Raw genomic sequence first — 18,393 nt, 5'->3', positions numbered from 1 at the left:
ATATCTGAGAAGTTGACCAATATAAAGAATTGCAATCCAGTGCAGTTTTCCCCAGGCAGTACAAAATACAAGGGTTACGAGGCGAACAGTTGGCTTCCTCTTGCTCTTCACAAGCCTGGGAACCAGATTCAGCGAATCAGGACTTTATAGAACGAGTGGGAACAAACAAAGGGCAAACAACCCAACTTCTTATAAATAAATGCAAAAGTAATCAGGACTGCCCCAAGCTCCAAATGAAACAGCAGAAGAGCAGAACTCCAGCAGCTTCCAGGCATTCCCGGAGGCCCCGCCCCTCGGAGGCGGGCTGAGCGCCCATGGGCGGGGCCTTCCCGCTCAGCCCCGCCCCATGGGCGGGGTGTAAGCGGGCGGGCGGCGCGGGGGCAGACGCACGCCCGCCGTTTCCTAGGAGATGGAACACACAGGACGCCTGAGCTTCACAAGGGAGCGAACGAGGTAAGCGGCCGGCGCAGGCAGGTAATCCCGAGCGGGCAGAGAGGCGGCCACCGTCCGTCCGACCTGAGCCTGTCCTGCGAGGCGGCCCGGCATGTCCCCTGGGCGCCCTGTCCTACCGGGGCGGACCTCTGCTGAGAGAAGGGGCCTGGACACCGGTAGGGGTGGGTGACTGGAGGGAGGAGGACTCGGAGAGGGGCGGGGCTGGCCGGCGGGGACGATCTACCTGCTCCCAGCGCGGTGGGTTTGCTCCGAAGCGCTCCTGGCCACTTTCCTGCGCCCCTAGACGGCGGGGTTCAGTCCTGGGTTGGAGGATGACAGTGGGCATCCTTCAGCCTCGGAGACCCTCACCCCCGAACCTCGGATCTAGAGTCTCCCATCGTACCCCCTCACCCCGGACCTCCGCTTCTCCCTTTAGTGCCTGGGCTGGAGGGGACACTACTTTGAGGAGTGAGGGGGCGGGACCGGGTCTCGAGAAGGCAGCGGAATTGAGTTCAGAACTGTTACAAAAATGGAAAAGGAGGAAAGAGAAACTGGGTCCAAATTCAGTGCATCCCAAACCGCTCCCAGGTAAAAGCGGAATCCCGGCGCAGGGTGGACCAGCGGGCCCCCGGGGCCCCCCACGCCGAGTCCGCAGCTGCGGTCGGCGGGACACACGGGCCCCCCGGGACCACCCGTTCCCGCAGGCCGGCGGGACTGTGCACCCTGAGTCTTAAGGGCTCTGGTTTGCTGGGGGCGGGGGGCGGGGCGGGCTGGAATATCAGAAATCAGAGCGTCAGGGAACGAAAACTGCTTCCTGACTTGCAATAAGACGGGCACTTAGTTTAAGGACAGAGTTGGAGTCGGGGGAGGGGAGGCAATGAAACTGGCTTTTTATAAGGTGTTTGTAATCTCAACTCTAAACGGAAAGAAATGTATGTAATTGTGTTTAATTTTTAAATGATCAGGCAATTGTTCTAATTGTAACGGAATTCTCATAGAGTCAAAGGTATCGGAGTTATTTTAATCAGAAAAACAATCCCTAGAGTCGAAATAGTAATGGAGGCAAAAGTTACTATCCAGCCTTTTGGCCTGTCTTTACCGTCCCGATCCTCCCAACCTCCATCTCTGCCGAGTGACCGAGTGACCTGAAAAGGAGAGACCCTTCTCTCCGCCCAAGGAGGCTACCTTCTGCCTGGGCAAGGCAGAAGCTGGCTTTGGGCAAAGGTGTTTGATCCATCTGTTGGGGAAGGGTTTTATTTATTTATTTGGGGGGCGGTTGGTTTTGCTTCGTTTTAAAAACAGTTTGTGAATATTAGCACAGAGCACCATGCTTTTATTTTTAAAACACAAAATCTTTGTTTTCCCATTGCAAAAGCTCCCCTTTTAATTTCTGTAAACGTATGACTTGGTTGGCTTGAAAACTTTTTCTGTTTTGCTTTTTAAACAACGTAATGATTTTTATGGCATTACTTTAAAAACAAACAAACGTTAATTCCAGCCTTAGAGTAATAACATTACGGCAGATTGTACCACAACAAGTTGAAGAGGAGCAGAGGTTATCTGCTCAGTGATTGGGCAGACACAGATTTTACCCTCCATTTGCCCTCTCTCTTAATCGTCTTTAATCCTTTCTAAATCCCTTATTAGCTGGTAGAAGCTGTTGAGAATAAAGCTCCAGTTTACAGGAGTTGTGCACTTAGCTAAAAATAAGACAACTAGAATGGAAGAGAAATGGTAAGAGTATTTATATAATGTAAGCCTGTGATTGAGCCTCTCAATAAATGTTTTTTTTCCTTAAACCAGAATATAAGGTGTGTATAACTCATAAGAAAGTACTGTAGCTTGATTGTAGAAAATTCCAAGTTCCTAACAATTCTGTTAAATTAATTGAGGATCATAGTTAAATTACATTTACTTGTGTTATGCCTTGTTGCATCCATGTTGAAATATATACATGGAAATATTCATGTGCAAAAGAAATCATATTAATACACCCCTATTTTGCAGAATTAGCTTCCAGGGGTCCACAGAGAAGACCTGTTGTTGGGAAAGGTTGAGGGCAGGAGCAGAAGCGGGCAACAGAGGATGAGATGGTTGGATAGCATCACCACCTCAAAGGACATGAATTTGAGCAAACTCCGGGAGATAGTGAAGGCAGGGAAGCCTGGTGTGCTCCATGGGGTTGCGAAGAGTTGGACACGACTTAGCGACTGAACAACACAAAAACAAAGAAGAATATACGTAGTTTGCAGAGAAATATCATTGAATGTGAACTGGGGGCCTATAGGCAGTCTGTCTTTTAAATAACATATACTGCTTTTTGACTAGTAAATCAGTTTAGGATCTTCCTATGCTACACTGATAAGAACACTAATAAACAGTTGTTTATGTGCTATCAATGAGTAGGTGCTGTGCTGTGCTACGCTAAGTCGCTTCAGTCATGTCTGACTCTGTGACCCTATGGACTGTAGCCCGCCAGGCTCTCTGGCCATGGGATTCTCCAGGCAAGAATACTGGAGTGGGTTGCTGTGCCCTTCTCCAGGGGATCTTCCCGACCCAGGGATCGAACCTGCATCTCTTGAGTCTCCTACATTGGCAGTTCTCTACCACTAGTGCCACCTGGAAAGCCCCTCAGTGAGTAGGTACATGGGAATAATTTTAAAAACCCTTTATACATCTATGCCTGTCTACATTGGGCCATTATCCTTGTTTTCAGGGGGATAAGGAGATAGCTGGAATGGTCAGCTTCTCACCCTGGACAACTGCTTACTTTGTAATTAAAATGACTCAAAAGAGACCTTTCTGATGCTTTGTATGGGAGCATAGTATGTAAACTTGTGTAAACTCCAATTGTCTTGGAACCACACATCAAACTTTTTAAAATCCACATGATTCCCATAATCTTCATCCCCTCAAACAAAAGAAGCCGAGAAACGGCCGTGTACCTCTTTTAGTTTTCCCTGAGTATGAGTATCCTATGCTATAGCACTTGAAGCAAACTGTGTTTCCAGTGTTTTTTCTTTTGGAAGACTTGGAGTGAGGTTTCTATTACAGCCACTCCAAAACAAAAACAAGAACAAACATCTGGGCTTCCAAGCTGGAGCAGGAAGGCATCAGTGGTCTGTTGTGCTGTAATAGTATTGGTGGTGTTATGGTTGATGCTCTTTACAATGTAAGAGAAAGAGGCAGTTTATTCCACTTTTGCAGGTGGTTGAGCCATTGCAAGGTGAAATTTCCACGTTTCTGGCAGCCCTTACCTCTGAAATTCTCTCCCAACCTGGGCAGCTCCCTCTTCACTCCTTTATCTTTTGTCCCTTTCTAGAGGTGCCTATCGGAGAAGGCGATGGCACCCCACTCCAGTACTCTTGCCTGGAAAATTCCATGGACGGAGGAGCCTGGTAGGCTGCAGTCCTGATGCAGGACTGCATCAGGTCCTGCATCTCTAAGAGTCTCTAAGGTCTCTAAGAGTCGGACTCGACTGAGTGACTTCACTTTCACTTTTCAGTTTCATGCATTGGAGAAGGAAATGGCAACCCACTCCAGTGTTCTTCCCTGGAGAATCCCAGGGACGGGGGAGCCTGGTGGGAGGCTATCTATGGGGTCGTGCAGAGTCGGACACAACTGAAGCGACTTAGCAGCAGCAGCAGGAGTGCCTATAATCACCGCCTACCTCTTAGACCCTCAATGTTTGTCCTCGCTTAGGTGTTACCATGAAAATAATCTGTTGCATATACAGCAGATTTGCAAAGAAAAGATGCTGCTATTTATCCCATTAAAATTTAATTCAGTAACTTGGGGGTGGGGTAAAAATAATAACTTTCTTAACAAACTCCAAGTAGACTCCCTTCTCCCCCACTCACTCACTCCGCCTTCACTGTTTCTGGCCTAATTTTTCAGTGTCCTTCCAGGAGATAGGCATGAGCCAGATCTAGCCCCACGGCGTAGTCGGGGTGGGGAGACCTCTGTGTACTTTTCAGGTTGTTTATAGCATCTTGCCGTGTTGGGGTGAGGAGTTAGGCATCTTTAGTGGGTGGTGGGGGTGGGCAGCCTTCATCGTGGGTTAGATTCTACATGGTTTGGGAGTGAAGAGCGGTGGTTCTTTTACTGCATCAGTGATTGTAGTAGCTAGCAAGGATGGGTTGTTTAGAAGGTGGGGACCGCACTGAAAAACCAAACAGCTTCAAGCTAATGCAGCTATTAGACTAACTCCATCACTGATTCTCTCGATCGATCCTAGGTCATTTAATCCCTCTGCCTTTTTATTGTACATTGTTACTGTTATGATGAACACTGTGGCCTTTTGGACAAATTTATTCTCTGTATTGTTACTTAACCAGAAAGAATTGGTAAACCTCTGAAGAGCACATTTCCTTAAAAGACCTTAAATAGTGAAGCTAGAAAAGAATGTCAAGCAAACAGTAGGTGAACTCCCTGGTGGTTCAGTGGTTAGGACTTGGCACTTTCGCTGCCAAGGCCCTGGGTTCCATCCCTGGTCAGGGAACTAAGATCCTGCAAGCCATGTGGTGCAGCCAAAAAAAAAAGAGTGTCAAGCAGTTTAACATCTGACAATAAACTGAAAAATGCTGATTTAATAAAATTCTAAATGATCAGAAGGAATACATTTTATAGCCTATGTTTTGTTTAATCATAGCACCAAACAAACCCCTTCTGCATCTAAGAATACAGCCTTGTAGCAGGATGATAAATTTTTTAAAGCAACATAAGAATGATAAACAGGTATTACCAAACAAACCCCCAAAGAGCTTTCAAAATTATCTTTCCTTACCTAGATAATGGAAAAATTAAGGAAACCAAATACACAGTCAGGAACTGTGCAGGGGGATGTTGCCTTTCTCTATATTAATGCCCTCGTGTTTAGAACCTGTGTCTATGTATAATGTAAAGACCACTTGCAAAAGAACTTCATTTTCAGGCAAATGGGGAAGCATTTGCTGGCATTTGTTGAAACCATTTGCTAAGACATAACTTAGCCAGATGATCAGATCAGATCAGATCAGTCGCTCAGTCGTGTCCAACTCTTTGTGACCCCATGAACTGCAGCACGCCAGGCTTCCCTGTCCATCACCAACTCCTGGAGTTCACTGAGACTCACGTCCATCGAGTCAGTGATGCCATCCAGCCATCTCATCCTCTGTCGTCCCTTTCTCCTCCTGCCCCCAATCCCTCCCAGCATCAGAGTCTTTTCCAGTGAGTCAACACTTCTCATGAGGTGGCCAAAGTACTGGAGTTTCAGCTTTAGCATCAATCCCTCCAAAGAAATCCCAGGGCTGATCTCCTTCAGACTGGACTGGTTGGATCTCCTTGCAGTCCAAGGGACTCTCAAGAGTCTTCTCCAACACCACAGTTGAAAGGCATCGATTCTTCCAGATGAAGGAACCACTAAATAGAAATGGAATTTACTATCGAGATCTCTTTGTCAAGATCCTGGCCACAGAGTCAGTGTGGCCTAAACTACTCATGCGCCTTTGAAGGGGTTGCTATCTGTCATGAAGTAAAATAAATGACAAATGAAAGCACACTCCTGTTATTTACAAGCCCCACAGGTCCTTCCAGAGCTTCCTGTGGACAAATGTGTCCCGTATAAAGGGAACCGCGTCGTTCAGTGCACTTCTCTGCTGTGCTTCCGCAGAAAAGCCTATTTTTGGAAGCCTTGGGTACTTTGACAATTACAATATATTCTTGTTGCTCCTACAGTTCTGCGTCTAATAGAGAAGGAATTTCTGTCATTTTATTTTGTGGAAGTAGTGCTACAGTGAAAGAAAAATAATCATTGATTGAAGCATCAGATTATAAAAGGCATTTTAATTTTATTTTTTTGGCTGAACCACACCACTTTTTGGATCTTAGTTCCCCAACCATGGATGGAACTCAGACTCTTGACAGCAAAATCACAGTGTCTAACCACTGGACCTCCAGGGAATTCCCTATAAAAGGCATTTTAAAACAGACTATGTCCTTCCATAGTGCCAAACGTTGTTACCTTCTGCAGCTAAGAATACAGCCTTGTAGCAGGAGGATAGATTTTTGAAAGCAACATAAGTATGATAAACAGGTATGAAATGAGAAATTGTTCCTTGAAAGCTGAACTGAGACAGAAGAGTGGGAGGAGATTATTGAACACAGTTATAATGAAGGAGGTACTATGGCTTTATGTGCTTCGGTTTTGTTTTGTTTTGTTTTTAATTGTGATAATAAAATCAGAACCTATCGAAACCTGTACCCTTCTAATATATACACATCCACAACCCCTTTTCTGTAGTTTTGAAATCCACAAAGCTCTGAAAGATGAATTTTCAGAAATTAATTTGTGGAAATTCATTTGCAATAAAATACAACCCGAATGATGTGAGGCCACTTATGGTCTTCATTCCTTTGCTTAGTGTTCTTCTCGTACATTTTTGCGCAGGCACATTAAGCTGCTCTTTGGGAGATGTTATGTACCCTCCTGCTTTTCTGTGGTTGGTGGTTTAGTCGCTAAGCCAAGTCTGACTCTTTTGACACATGGACTGTAGCCTACCAGACTCCTCTGTCCATGGAATTTTCCAAGCAAGAATACTGGAGTGGGTTGCCATTTCCGTCTCCAGGGGATCTTCCTGACCCAGGGATCGAACCTGTGTCTCGTGTTTCAGGTGGATTCTCTACCCCTGAGCCAGCAGGGACACCCTCTATTTCTTTTCTAAAATACGCAAGTACCTGGATCCCAAACACATCTGGCCCAGGAATTTCACATAAGGGACTGTGGTCCAAATTAAACACGATGCAAAAATTGATTCTAAGAATGGATAGAGTGGAGAATCTGATTTTCCACAGTCTGATGTGGACTCATATAGATTCTGTTGCTGCTGTGTCGTTCAGTTGTGTCCGACTCTTTGCGACCCCATGAACTGTAGCCCACCAGGCTCCTCTGTCCATGGGGATTCTCCAGGCAAGAATACTAGAGCGGGTTGCCATGCCTTCCTCCAGGGGATCTTCCCAACCCAGGGATTGAACCCAGGTCTCCCGCATTGCAGGCGGATTCTTTACCAGCTGAGCTACCCGGGAAGCCCATAGATTCTATTATAGTCAGTTAAAAAAAAAAAAAAAGGAATCACAAACATCATTAAGTCAGTGTTTATTGGGTTCAGTTTCATTACATGGTACCATGTATTAATAAATGCATTCTGCAGTGATTTTCATCAGTCTATCATATGTGAACGTCATTCCACATGGCACAAGTGATTTATTGGCACGTGCTTAACAATTAGTCTTTGTCTTACAGTTTTCCTAGGTTACCAGTACATTTTTGGAAGTGATTCTTTAATGAACACTCCTTTTATTCTTGTTGTTTTTTTCTACAGGGTGTTCATAAGAATGGAGGCACCGTTTCCTTGCCAGATTCCTTACTGCTGTATCTTATGAACCTACAGAATCTTGGGGAAGAACTTGTATTTAATGATGACAAAACCTGTCACCAGTGTAGCAACAACGGTCTAAGGGCAGAAACGAGTAAAAATAAAAGACGCATTTATATTTATATACAACAAAGACGTTATTTCCCGTGGACAGCCTGCACTGCATCATTCTTCCGAGATGAACCGGTACACGACCATGAGACAGCTGGGGGACGGCACGTACGGGAGCGTGCTCATGGGCAAGAGCAACGAGTCCGGGGAGCTGGTGGCCATCAAAAGGTACCGCGGGCGACCCTGCCACGTTCACCCGTCTTTCTGTTCCTCTCCTTTGCTTGCTTGAGAACGTATACAAGCGCAGAGAGAAGTCTGGTCCAGACCCCACACTTGTTAGGCCATCGTGGAATGCCATTCTGGAGACAGCACTGCAAAAAAGGAGTTCTGCTGGTCCCCACGTATATGAATTTAATTTTCTGGTTTGTCCAGCAAGAAATATAAGGGCTCTGCTTTTTGAAAAAAATGTATTTATTTTTAATTGGAGGGTAATTGCTTTACAAGGTTGTGTTGGTTTCCGCCATACATCAGTATGACTCAGCCATAAGTGTGCATATGGTCCCTCTGTCTTGCACCTCTCTCCCACTCCCGATGCCATCCCACCCTCTAGGTTGCCCCAGGGCACCAGGTTGAGCCCCCTGCGTTACACAGCAGCTTCCTATTAGTACCTATTTAGGGCTCTGCTTCTTCTGCATGATAAATCTGAACTGAGACTGAAGGTAATGCTTAGAGCACTTAAAGTGGAGTACAGAGTAGAGCCTATTATTTCTTTAAAACAACAGGCCTCAAAATCAGATGGTATTCATAATATCCAACAGTTCTGAATGGCATATGGTATTTCCCCAAGCTTACCAATGAAACAGAGGAGTTATTAATTATTTCTTTAGTCTACTGTATTTGATATGTCATATGTAAGAAAAAACAAAAATTACCCCAAAGCTTAGTGATTTAAGACAAGAAGAAACATTTAGTAACTCATGGTTTTTGTGGGTCAGGAATTTAGGAGCAGTTCAGCTGTGGTTCCGGCTCCAGGTCTCTCTGCGGTGCTGGTAGAGGTTGGCCAAGGTCACAGTTGTCTGTCTGCAGGCTGGACCAGGGCCTGAGTACGCACTTGCAAGCTGGTTCGCTGTGTCAGGTTGCTGGGGGCTGCTCTCACCAAGTACCCCAGACTGGGTGGTTTAAGCTACGTATTTATTTCCCCACAGTCTGGAGGCTGGAAGTGTGAGAGCAAGCTGTTGGCAGGCTCGGTTTCCCCTGAGACCTCTCTCCTCAGCTTGCAGACAGTTCTCTTCTCCCCTGTGTGTTCACCTGGTCTTCCGTCTGTGTATGTCTGGGTCCTAATCTCCTCCTCCTATAAGGACACCAGTAATATCGGATTAGGACCCACCCCAAAGGCCTCAGTTAACCTTAATTACCTCTGTAAGGTCTATCTCCAAATGCAGTCGTTCTCCGAGGTACCGGGAGGTTAGGACTTCAAGATACGGATTTGGGGGGACACAGTGTGGCTCAGACTGGACTTCTGTATGTGCCAGTTTAAGCACAGGCTGGTTGGCTTAAACTGTAAGGATTTATTGAGACAGTTGGGAGGTTACAAGTCTAAAGTCAAGGTGTCAGCAGGGTTGGTTCCTGCTGAGGGCTGGGAGGAAGGGATCTCTCCTAGGCCTTTTTCCTTGGCTTATCGATGGCATTTTCTCTCCATGTGCCTCCCACATCAGCTTCCCTTGATGCATATTTCTTTGTCCAAATTTCTTTTTATATAAAGACAAATTTATATAAAGATAATTTCTCTCTATATGGGGTTCTACAGATCATCACTCGAGTGTTCTCATGACACGGTAGCTGGCTTCCACTGCAACAAGTCTTGGAAACTGATTACCACTTCAACCAAAGGATGATCATCCAAAATTTAAATGCTTTAACAAATGTTTATCAAATGTTAAAAACTTTACAATATCATGATCTAAAATATTACATACATAAGGAAACCCTTTTATAAAGTATTGTCAAATAGCCATTAGTATCAAGTAAGTAAATGTATAATGGATTGGCTTCCCGGGCAGCACTAGTGGTAAAGAAACCTCCTGCCAGTGCAGGAGACTTAAGAGACGTGGCTTTGATCCTGGGTTGAGAAGATTCCCCTGGATGAGGGCACTGCAACCCACTCCAGTATTCTTGCCTGGAGAACCCCATGGACAGAGGAGCCTCATGGGCAAAGGGTTGGATACGACTTAAGTGACTTAGCATGCTTACATAACTGAAATGAAAAACGGGAATAAAAAGAAATTTCCCTGACCTGAAAGGTGAAATATTACAGGTACTTCCCGTAAAGTTGGTTTTAAGACCAGTATACCTGTTGTATCCACTACTGATCAAGATTGTACTGGAGACCCTAACTGGTGCAATAAGAGAAAAAAGTAATAGATGGGGTGTAACTATCAGGCAAAATGAGATGAAATCATTCTTAGTTATAGGTTAAGTGATTATGTAAATTCACAAAAATACTTCATTACATACAAATAAATTTATGTGCAAAAATATCTTTAAAAGGACTGGAAAGATTTACAATAAAATCCATGAATAAAATCCATGAATGCTTCTAGGGAGAGAGGGATAAGAAAATGAGAATGAGGGTTGGGTCTCATGGTATGATCTTGGAAGACTTCCCACAGAAAATGAGATCTTGAGAATGAGAAAAAGCTATCAAGAGGAGAGGGAAGCATAGCCAGGCTTTAAGGATATGTATGAAGGATATGCATATATGAAGGCCTAGAAGCAGGAGAGATTTTCCTTTGGGAAATTTTACTGTAGGTCACTGGTAAGAAACCTTGTAGTATCTGCTGCCATTTCAGGAAAAAAAAGCAAAAAAAAACAACAAAAAAAAAGCTATACCATGGTCCTTCTAGGGGCTGGTGATAAGACCCTCTCACCTCATTAAATTAACAAATATTTATTAAGTCCTGTGTCCTTTAAAGACCTGAGAGGCAGTTCCATTCCAGAGGGTCTCCTGTTTGTGGGACAGTTCCTCAGGAGCCCCACCTGTGGGTTTCAAAACCCATCAAGCCACCATTTAGTGAATATCTATTGAGACTTAAACTGTGTTTCAAAAACTGATCAGGCAGGTGGTGGTGTCCTCAGAGAGCTTGCTGCTGTGCTTGAGGAGAGGCGACAAGGTCTAAACGTAATAATTTAACTATATGGTACATAAGAAAGTGGTCAGTGCTATGGGAGAAAAAGCAGAACAGGAAAGGTGACCTCAGAGCCCTGAAAGCCAGCTTCTGGCGTTCAAGGAATAAGAATCAGCCTAAGGTGAAAGTTCTCTCCATTCTTCTAACCAGCCAAGCTCTTTCTAGCTGTCTTTCTCTGGCTGGTGCGTTCTGTCTTGCAGGCCTCATCTGAAACACTGCCTCATCACAAAGGCCTGAGGCCTGGCCAGTGTATCTCATGATCCTCAAAGCTGATCTGTATGTCTATTTTGTGTTAACTAAAGTCGATTTCCTGTGAGATGCGAAGCACCGGTAACCATCCCCGATTTCATCATCCGGGCACGTAGTAGGTGTTGGATGAATAAATGGAAGAGAAGCTGGCAGGGAGTCTAAAAGGAATTCTAACAAATTGGTTTAACTTCTTACAATTGAATTAATTTCTTTAAATTGGTCTAAGAAATTGCGATAATTGTTTTGTGAAGAAACTTCTATATTTGTTGCATATAGATACCTGTATCACTTTAAGGTAGTATTGATAAGAAGTAGTAACTGTTGAGGAGAAAGTAGCATGTTAGTAAATGTGGATTGCAGCTAGTACAGATTTTTCAGAATAAACATTTCAGTTTGTACTAAATTTTGAAAAAGAACTTGAATATGTTAACTAGCCTCTAAAGGTTGGATTAAAAATTCTATAATTATTTTTTAAGAATCATAGAGATTATATGTACAGTTTTGGATGGATCTGACCACTTGATGAAAATACTTTTATACTATATTTGAATTGATTTGTATTTTATTTCAAATTGAGCACTGGACTTTCTTCATTTCAGCAAGACATTTATGGCTATAGTACTGAAAAGTATCTTTTGGTAAGTCAGTAAGCCCTTAATTTTTAGCACCTGAATACATATAAGTGAAATTCGGATTCACTAAGAGTATTTTAGGAATAATAGCAGTGATGCCCTTCTTTTCTCACTGTAGCCAACCACAGATACTGGTGAGGCTTCCCTGCTGGCTCAGATGGTAAAGCGTCTGCCTGCAATGTGGGAGACCCAGGTTCAAGCCCTGGGTTGGGAAGATCCCCTGGAGAAGGGAATGGCAACCCACTCCAATACCCTTGCCTGGAAAACCCCATGGACAGGGGAGCCTGGTAGGCTACAGTTCATGGGGTCGCAATGAGTCGGACACGACTCAGCGGCTTCACTTTCACTTTCACAGATACTGGTAAAAATAGGAACATCTAATATTTACTAAGTCCTGACCTAAGCCTTTTACAATAAGCTTCTCTTATGCAGCGGTTTCTACACTATAGCTAAGGAATTTGCGGCACGGAGGGTCATTAGGTAATTTGTCCAAGAAGTGACATAGTCATGAGCGTGCACGAAGTGGCCTTGAGATGCACAGAATGGAGATGATCTGCTTTTAAGGAGGAGGGAAGACAGATACACAGCTTGCCTGAAGCAAACTAATAATAGAGTGGAAAGCCAGCAGTGTAATTTGTGTCTTCACACCCTCCGTCCCCAGGCACTAAACTTTTCTTTTTTAATTTCAGAATGAAGAGAAAGTTCTATTCTTGGGATGAATGTATGAACTTGAGAGAAGTTAAGGTAAAACCCCAGAGATGAAAAGAACCTGAGAAGACCTCAGTTCTATCTCACACGTCTCTCATTTCCGAGGGTGGTAGCTAAGGAGACTGTTTCTTTCTCTGTGGGAAGCAGACCAAAGATAATTCTATTTCTTATGTTTTTCTTTATCTTCCTAATTTCTCATCAGAATGTCAGTGGAGAGCAGAAAATAACTGTACCCTCACATTTGAAAGTATACTCACTTTTTTAATGTCAGTGATCTCCATTTATTATTTTTTCTAAACTTTTAATTTTGTATTAGGGTATAGCCGATTAACAAACAATGTTGTGATAGTTTCAGGTGGACAGCAAAGGGTCTCAGCCACATAAATACATGTATATGTATGTGTATCCTCCCCTAAATCTCCCCTCCCATCCAGGCTGCCAAATAACATTGAGCAGAGTTCCCTGTGCTCTACAGGAGGTCCTTGCTGGCTATCCATTTTAAATATAGCCGTGAAAGTACACTCTCACTTTTAAAAGAGCGTTTTAATTCATACTATCAAAGGAAAGATAATTTTTTAAATTACCACATACCATTTCTTTATATTTTATGTGTACAATGTGGATGCATTTTCGGAGACTTTTGCATGGAATTGCACACGGTTAAGTCAGAAGAAAGGTTAAACCTATTTATGACCAAGAAAAAAAAAAGTTGACAGACTGAAATGCTTGATAGCTACTGTTGACCTAGTTTATTTCTGCACTTATATTCATTCCTTAAACAATCACTGCTTACTTTAAGATTTTACTTCTTTATTTTTGGCTGTGCTGGGTCTTTGTTGCTGTTCGGGCTTGCTCTGGCTGCGGCGAGTGAGGACTCCTCACAAGTTGTGGGTGCATGGACTTCTCCTTGCGGTGGCTTCTCTCGTTGCAGAGCACAGGCTCCAGGGTGCTCGGGCTTTGGTAGTTGCAGCTCCCGGGCTCCAGAGCACCGGCTCCGTAGTCATGCTGCACAGGCTTAGCTGTTCCTTGGCACGTGGGCTCTTTCCAGACCAGGGATCGAACCTCCGTCTCCTGGTTCCCAGACAGATTCTTTACCCCTGAGCCATCAGGGAAGCCCTTTTTGCTTACTCTAAATAGGTGTTCTAAGATGTTTTTAAGATGTGTAAAATATTATAGGTATTAAAACATAATTCATTAATGAATTTAGAAGAAATGAAAAATTATGTAATTATCCTATCTAGCATTGATGAGATTTTGCCAGATTCAGTACCTTTGCCTTAAGAATTTTTCATATTTACTTGCTCTGTTGCAGTCTCTGAAGAAACTTAATCATGCCAATGTGATCAAACTGAAAGAAGTTATCAGAGAAAATGACCATCTTTATTTTATATTTGAATATATGAAAGAAAACCTCTATCAATTAATGAAAGACAGGTATGTCTTTATGAAAATTAAGTTTTGCCTTACTGTCTCCTCCCTCAGTCCCTTAGGAGCCCTTCAGTATATCCCACTTTGCAATATACAGGTCCAAGGGGTAGCTCTAAATTAGCTGTTATCTTTATGAAAGGATAATGTCTAATTGGAGAAGAACCATCATTCTTCTGTTGTAATCTCTTAGAAGTCAAGATAAATATTTCATATAAACACACTATCTATAGTTTTTGAAACAAAATCTATAGTTTAATACTCAGTAATAAAGCTGGCCTTGGGCAAAACTGAGAAGAGCATCTACCTTGCTCTCCCATGCATCTTGTGAAGGTTAATTAAGGAATGGAGGAAAGAATGAAGTTGCTTTTAAGAAAGGACCTAATAAACTGGTTCATTAGAATGCTTAAGTGAATGACAACAACGTGTTACAACACCAGGAAAATTCTCCTTTTAAACATACGGACAGAATCTCTAAACAAGGGCAGTTTTCAGTCATGTGCCATGAGCATGGAAACAACTCATGGTAGCTACTGATCACATCTGGAGTTTAATGTCCATTTTGCCTGTCTTTAAAGCCAGAGGCGTTCAGCAAAAGATCCTAAAATATGAGATGAATTTCCCAGTGGATTGATGCTGATTTCTCTCTCTGTGTTTCTTCCACCCACCCACACACACATACACACTTTCTCAAGTTCTAAGGATGAACTTGAGAAATCCTATTTAATCCTATTTTTCCTTCTTTCAAAAATACTGAATATATGTTATCTTCCAGGCTGATAGCATTATGACATTAATAGCAGTTAAAAGTAAAGAAAACCTCTACCTCTCAAATCAGTGTTTATTTTTCTCAAGTTCTTCCTAGCTCCTGTATGCAGGCATGCGTGCTTTATATGTAGTTGTAATTTTAGTGGTGATACATTTCTTATTTGATTTATCCACTTACAGGTTTTCTTTTTAATGCTGATACATAATACCCATAGTGACCACAGTTAGAATATTCTGTTAAACGACTATACAAAGCTTCACCTATCTCTGAACTATTTAAAATAAGTAACTATCAATGGGAGAAAAGGTTGGTAATTATAATGGATAATACTGATGTAGTTATTTTGTAGCCATTAGAAGTGATAACTATGAAGATTATGAAAGTGCTTGCTGCTGCTAAGTCTCGTCAGTCATGTCTGACTCTGTGCGACCCCATAGACAGCAGCCCATCAGGTTCCCCCGTCCCTGGGGTTCTCCAGGCAAGAACACTGGAGTGGGTTGCCATTTCCTTCTCCAATGCATAAAAGTGAAAAGTGAAAGTGAAGTCGCTCAGTCGTGTCTGACCCTCAGCGACCCCATAAAAACAGAAACCAAAGTTATATTTATGTAACACTGCCATCTTATATAAGAATTATACATGTGAATTATGACTGGATTAGAATACTGAAAAATCAATATAGTTTCTTCATCAGGTGGTATGATTATGGGTAATCTTGGCTTTGAATAATAATTTATGCTCTTTTAAATATATAAGATGATAAACAAGATACGTTGAGATATAATTTTGAAGAAAAAATTAAGTACATATAAATATAACAAATATATTCATCTGATTTTTTAAAAATATATAAACCTTTCGGTGGAAGTAATTAATACAATTGCAAATGAGCACTGAAAAAGAGTCAGCTTTGGAATTTCATGATTCTATTCTGGATTTCTAAATTAAATGGAAATAAAAGTGATATTGTTTAGAATATTATTTCCAAGTATAAAAGTACAACTTATTTCCAAGTCTCCTATAAATGTGTTATCATACTTTCATAATTTAAAAAAAAAGAAAGAAAAAAGTATAAACGAAAGTACTAATGACTGTACATGGTAAAAGGGCTATTTGAGGGTAAGTGCCATTTTGACACTGTTTTTGGTAGCTTAACTTCCTGAAATATTGTTTATGAGGATTAATTTACAAGCCTTTCCTATTCAAGTAACCTTTTCCATTTCAGCTGAAGACCCGTGTACAAAACACTGTGTCTGATTCTATGACTGTACCTTCAGTATATACCATTCGTTTTACAAACTGAATTACATTACTGTTTATTTGTTCATTTCTTCACAGAAACAAGTTGTTCCCTGAGTCTGTCATCAGAAATATTATGTATCAGATATTGCAGGGGCTGGCATTTATCCATAAACATGGTAGGTTTCATATCCCTACATCTTTAGATTATCATCAGTTATGGATAGGAATTATATGGAAGCTATTATTAAATAAATAATATTATGTTAGATAACTACAACTTTGGAGTATGTGCCTACTAAATGACATATTTAAAAACTTCAGAATTTCTACAATTCTAAATAAAATAGAATTTCTATAATCTATAATTATCTTCCTCTATCGAAGAAGGCAAGGGCAACCCACTCCAGTACTCTTGCCTGGAAAATCCCACGGAGGGAGGAGCCTGGTGGGCTGCAGTCCACCGGGTCACTAAGAGTCCGACACGACTGAGCGACTTCACTTTAACTTTTCACTTCATGCATTGGGGAAGGAATTGGCGACCCACTCCTGTGTTCTTGCCTGGAGAATCTCAGGGACGGGGGAGCCTGGTGGGCTTCGGTCTATGGGGTCGCACAGAGTCGGACATGACTGAAGCAACTTAGCAGCAGCAGCAGCATCGTCCTCTATATATCAGAATTTTTTAGCAGTTTGATCACCAGCATTTAGTCTCAGTCATCATAAACCCACCCTGCTACCTTATTCCACCTAATTTTACCATGGAAATAAAAAAATTATAAGGTTCCTCTTTTGGAAAAGGTTGAAATGCTTTGATCTATCATGACCAATTACTAACATTTAACTAGGTTAAAGCCACCCAAGCTATAGTATTTTCTAGTTTTTCTTAGTACTCATAAATAGTTATTTCTGTTCTTGAAGAAATTAAATCAAGTGCTTGTTCTTATTTTTATGAATTTCTTATTTATGTTAATCTTAACTGATATTGTTTTTTGCATCTCTATCAAACCAAAATAATTTCACCTGAAAAGTTAATATGATTATTATGAAAAATTTTAATGAATGTTTAGAATCACTAGCTGTTTCGATATTAAATTAGAAAAGTTTATGCTACCATTGCTGCATTTTGAGCACAAGCATTCAAAACTCACCATCATTAGTCTCCTTTCATGTTTCATCTGATATTTTCTTTACTCTTTTAACTGCTACAGGAAATAAATAGAATTTTCTAAAAATGCCATGCAGAATTCCATATAAACCTTGTAAGAACATTCTTGAATTCCCAGTTTTATATAAGCTATTAAGGTCTTTCAAAATCTAAAACCCATGATAATTTACTACAATTGATTGGTAAAAGTCAGTCATTTGTTAATTAAAATTAAGGATATATACTATTTTAATTGTTTGTAATGGATTCCTTATCTTCAATCCATTTTAAAACTGGTCAGCATGATAACTCTTGATTTTTGCATGCGTTGATTTATGCTAATGGAAGCAAGTGTGGTGTGAAAAATCAAAAGCCTCATGAATTCTTTTGATTTTTTTTGTAAAGAGCTTTGTATTTTACTGTTATTTTTTAGGCTAGTAATAAAATTGGTTTAGATTTCTTGGATAGATGGGCCTGCCTCTTGAGAAACCTGTATGCAGGTCAGGAAGCAACAGTTAGAACTGGACATGGAACAACAGACTGGTTCCAAATAGGAAAAAGAGTACCTCAAGACTGTATATTGTCACCCGGCTTATTTAACTTATATGCAGAGTACATCATGAGAAACGCTGGGCTGGAGGAAGCACAAGCTGGAGTCAAGATTGCTGGGAGAAATATCAATAACCTCAGACATGCAGATGACACCACCCTTATAGCAGAAAGTGAAGAAGAACTAAAAAGCCTCCTGATGAAAGGAAAAGAGAAGAGTGAAAAAGTTGGCTTAAGGCTCAACATTCAGAAAACGAAGATCATGGCATCTGGTCCCATCACTTCATGGGAAATAGATGGGGAAACAGTGGAAACAGCAGCTGACTTTATTTTTGGGGGCTCCAAAATCACTGCAGATGGTGAATGCAGCCATGAAATTAAAAGACGCTTACTCCTTGGCAGGAAAGTGATGACCAACCTAGACAGCATATTAAAAAGCAGAGACATTACATTGTCAACAAAGGTCCATCTAGTCAAGGCTATGGTTTTTCCAGTGGTCATGTATGGATATGAGAGTTGGACTATAAAGAAAGCTGAGTGCAGAAGAATTGATGCTTTTGAACTGTGGTGTTGGAGAAGACTCTTGAGAGTCCCTTGGACT

At 41.7% G+C, this 18,393-nt stretch overlaps 1 protein-coding gene and 1 non-coding gene across 6 annotated transcripts in view; both read left to right on the top strand.

Moving 5' to 3' along the window:
- The first annotated feature begins 386 nt into the window (after positions 1-386).
- The window catches only part of MAK (male germ cell associated kinase), a 49,505-nt gene continuing 31,498 nt past the window's right edge, over positions 387-18,393 (top strand). For 3 of the 5 annotated variants that reach the window (XR_011462135.1, XM_070360704.1, XM_070360703.1), the window contains exons 1-5: positions 387-453; positions 7,791-8,123; positions 12,651-12,705; positions 13,982-14,103; positions 16,199-16,278. Coding sequence is in view for 4 of the 5 variants with exons in the window: in XM_070360704.1 (XP_070216805.1) it covers positions 8,023-8,123; positions 12,651-12,705; positions 13,982-14,103; positions 16,199-16,278 (358 nt within the window). In the remaining variant the exon portion in view is untranslated. The other 2 variants (XM_005905498.2, XM_070360705.1) reach the window with 2 other exon arrangements.
- TRNAE-UUC (transfer RNA glutamic acid (anticodon UUC)) lies at positions 4,861-4,933 on the top strand. Its single transcript has one exon. It is a non-coding gene; the product is annotated as a tRNA-Glu (tRNA).

This window comes from Bos mutus, chromosome 23 (genome assembly GCF_027580195.1).
Source record: "Bos mutus isolate GX-2022 chromosome 23, NWIPB_WYAK_1.1, whole genome shotgun sequence".
NCBI classification, from domain to species: Eukaryota; Metazoa; Chordata; class Mammalia; order Artiodactyla; family Bovidae; genus Bos; species Bos mutus.
The sequence above is the reverse complement of the archived record's forward strand: the minus strand, read 5'-3'. Positions and strand labels throughout refer to the sequence as shown.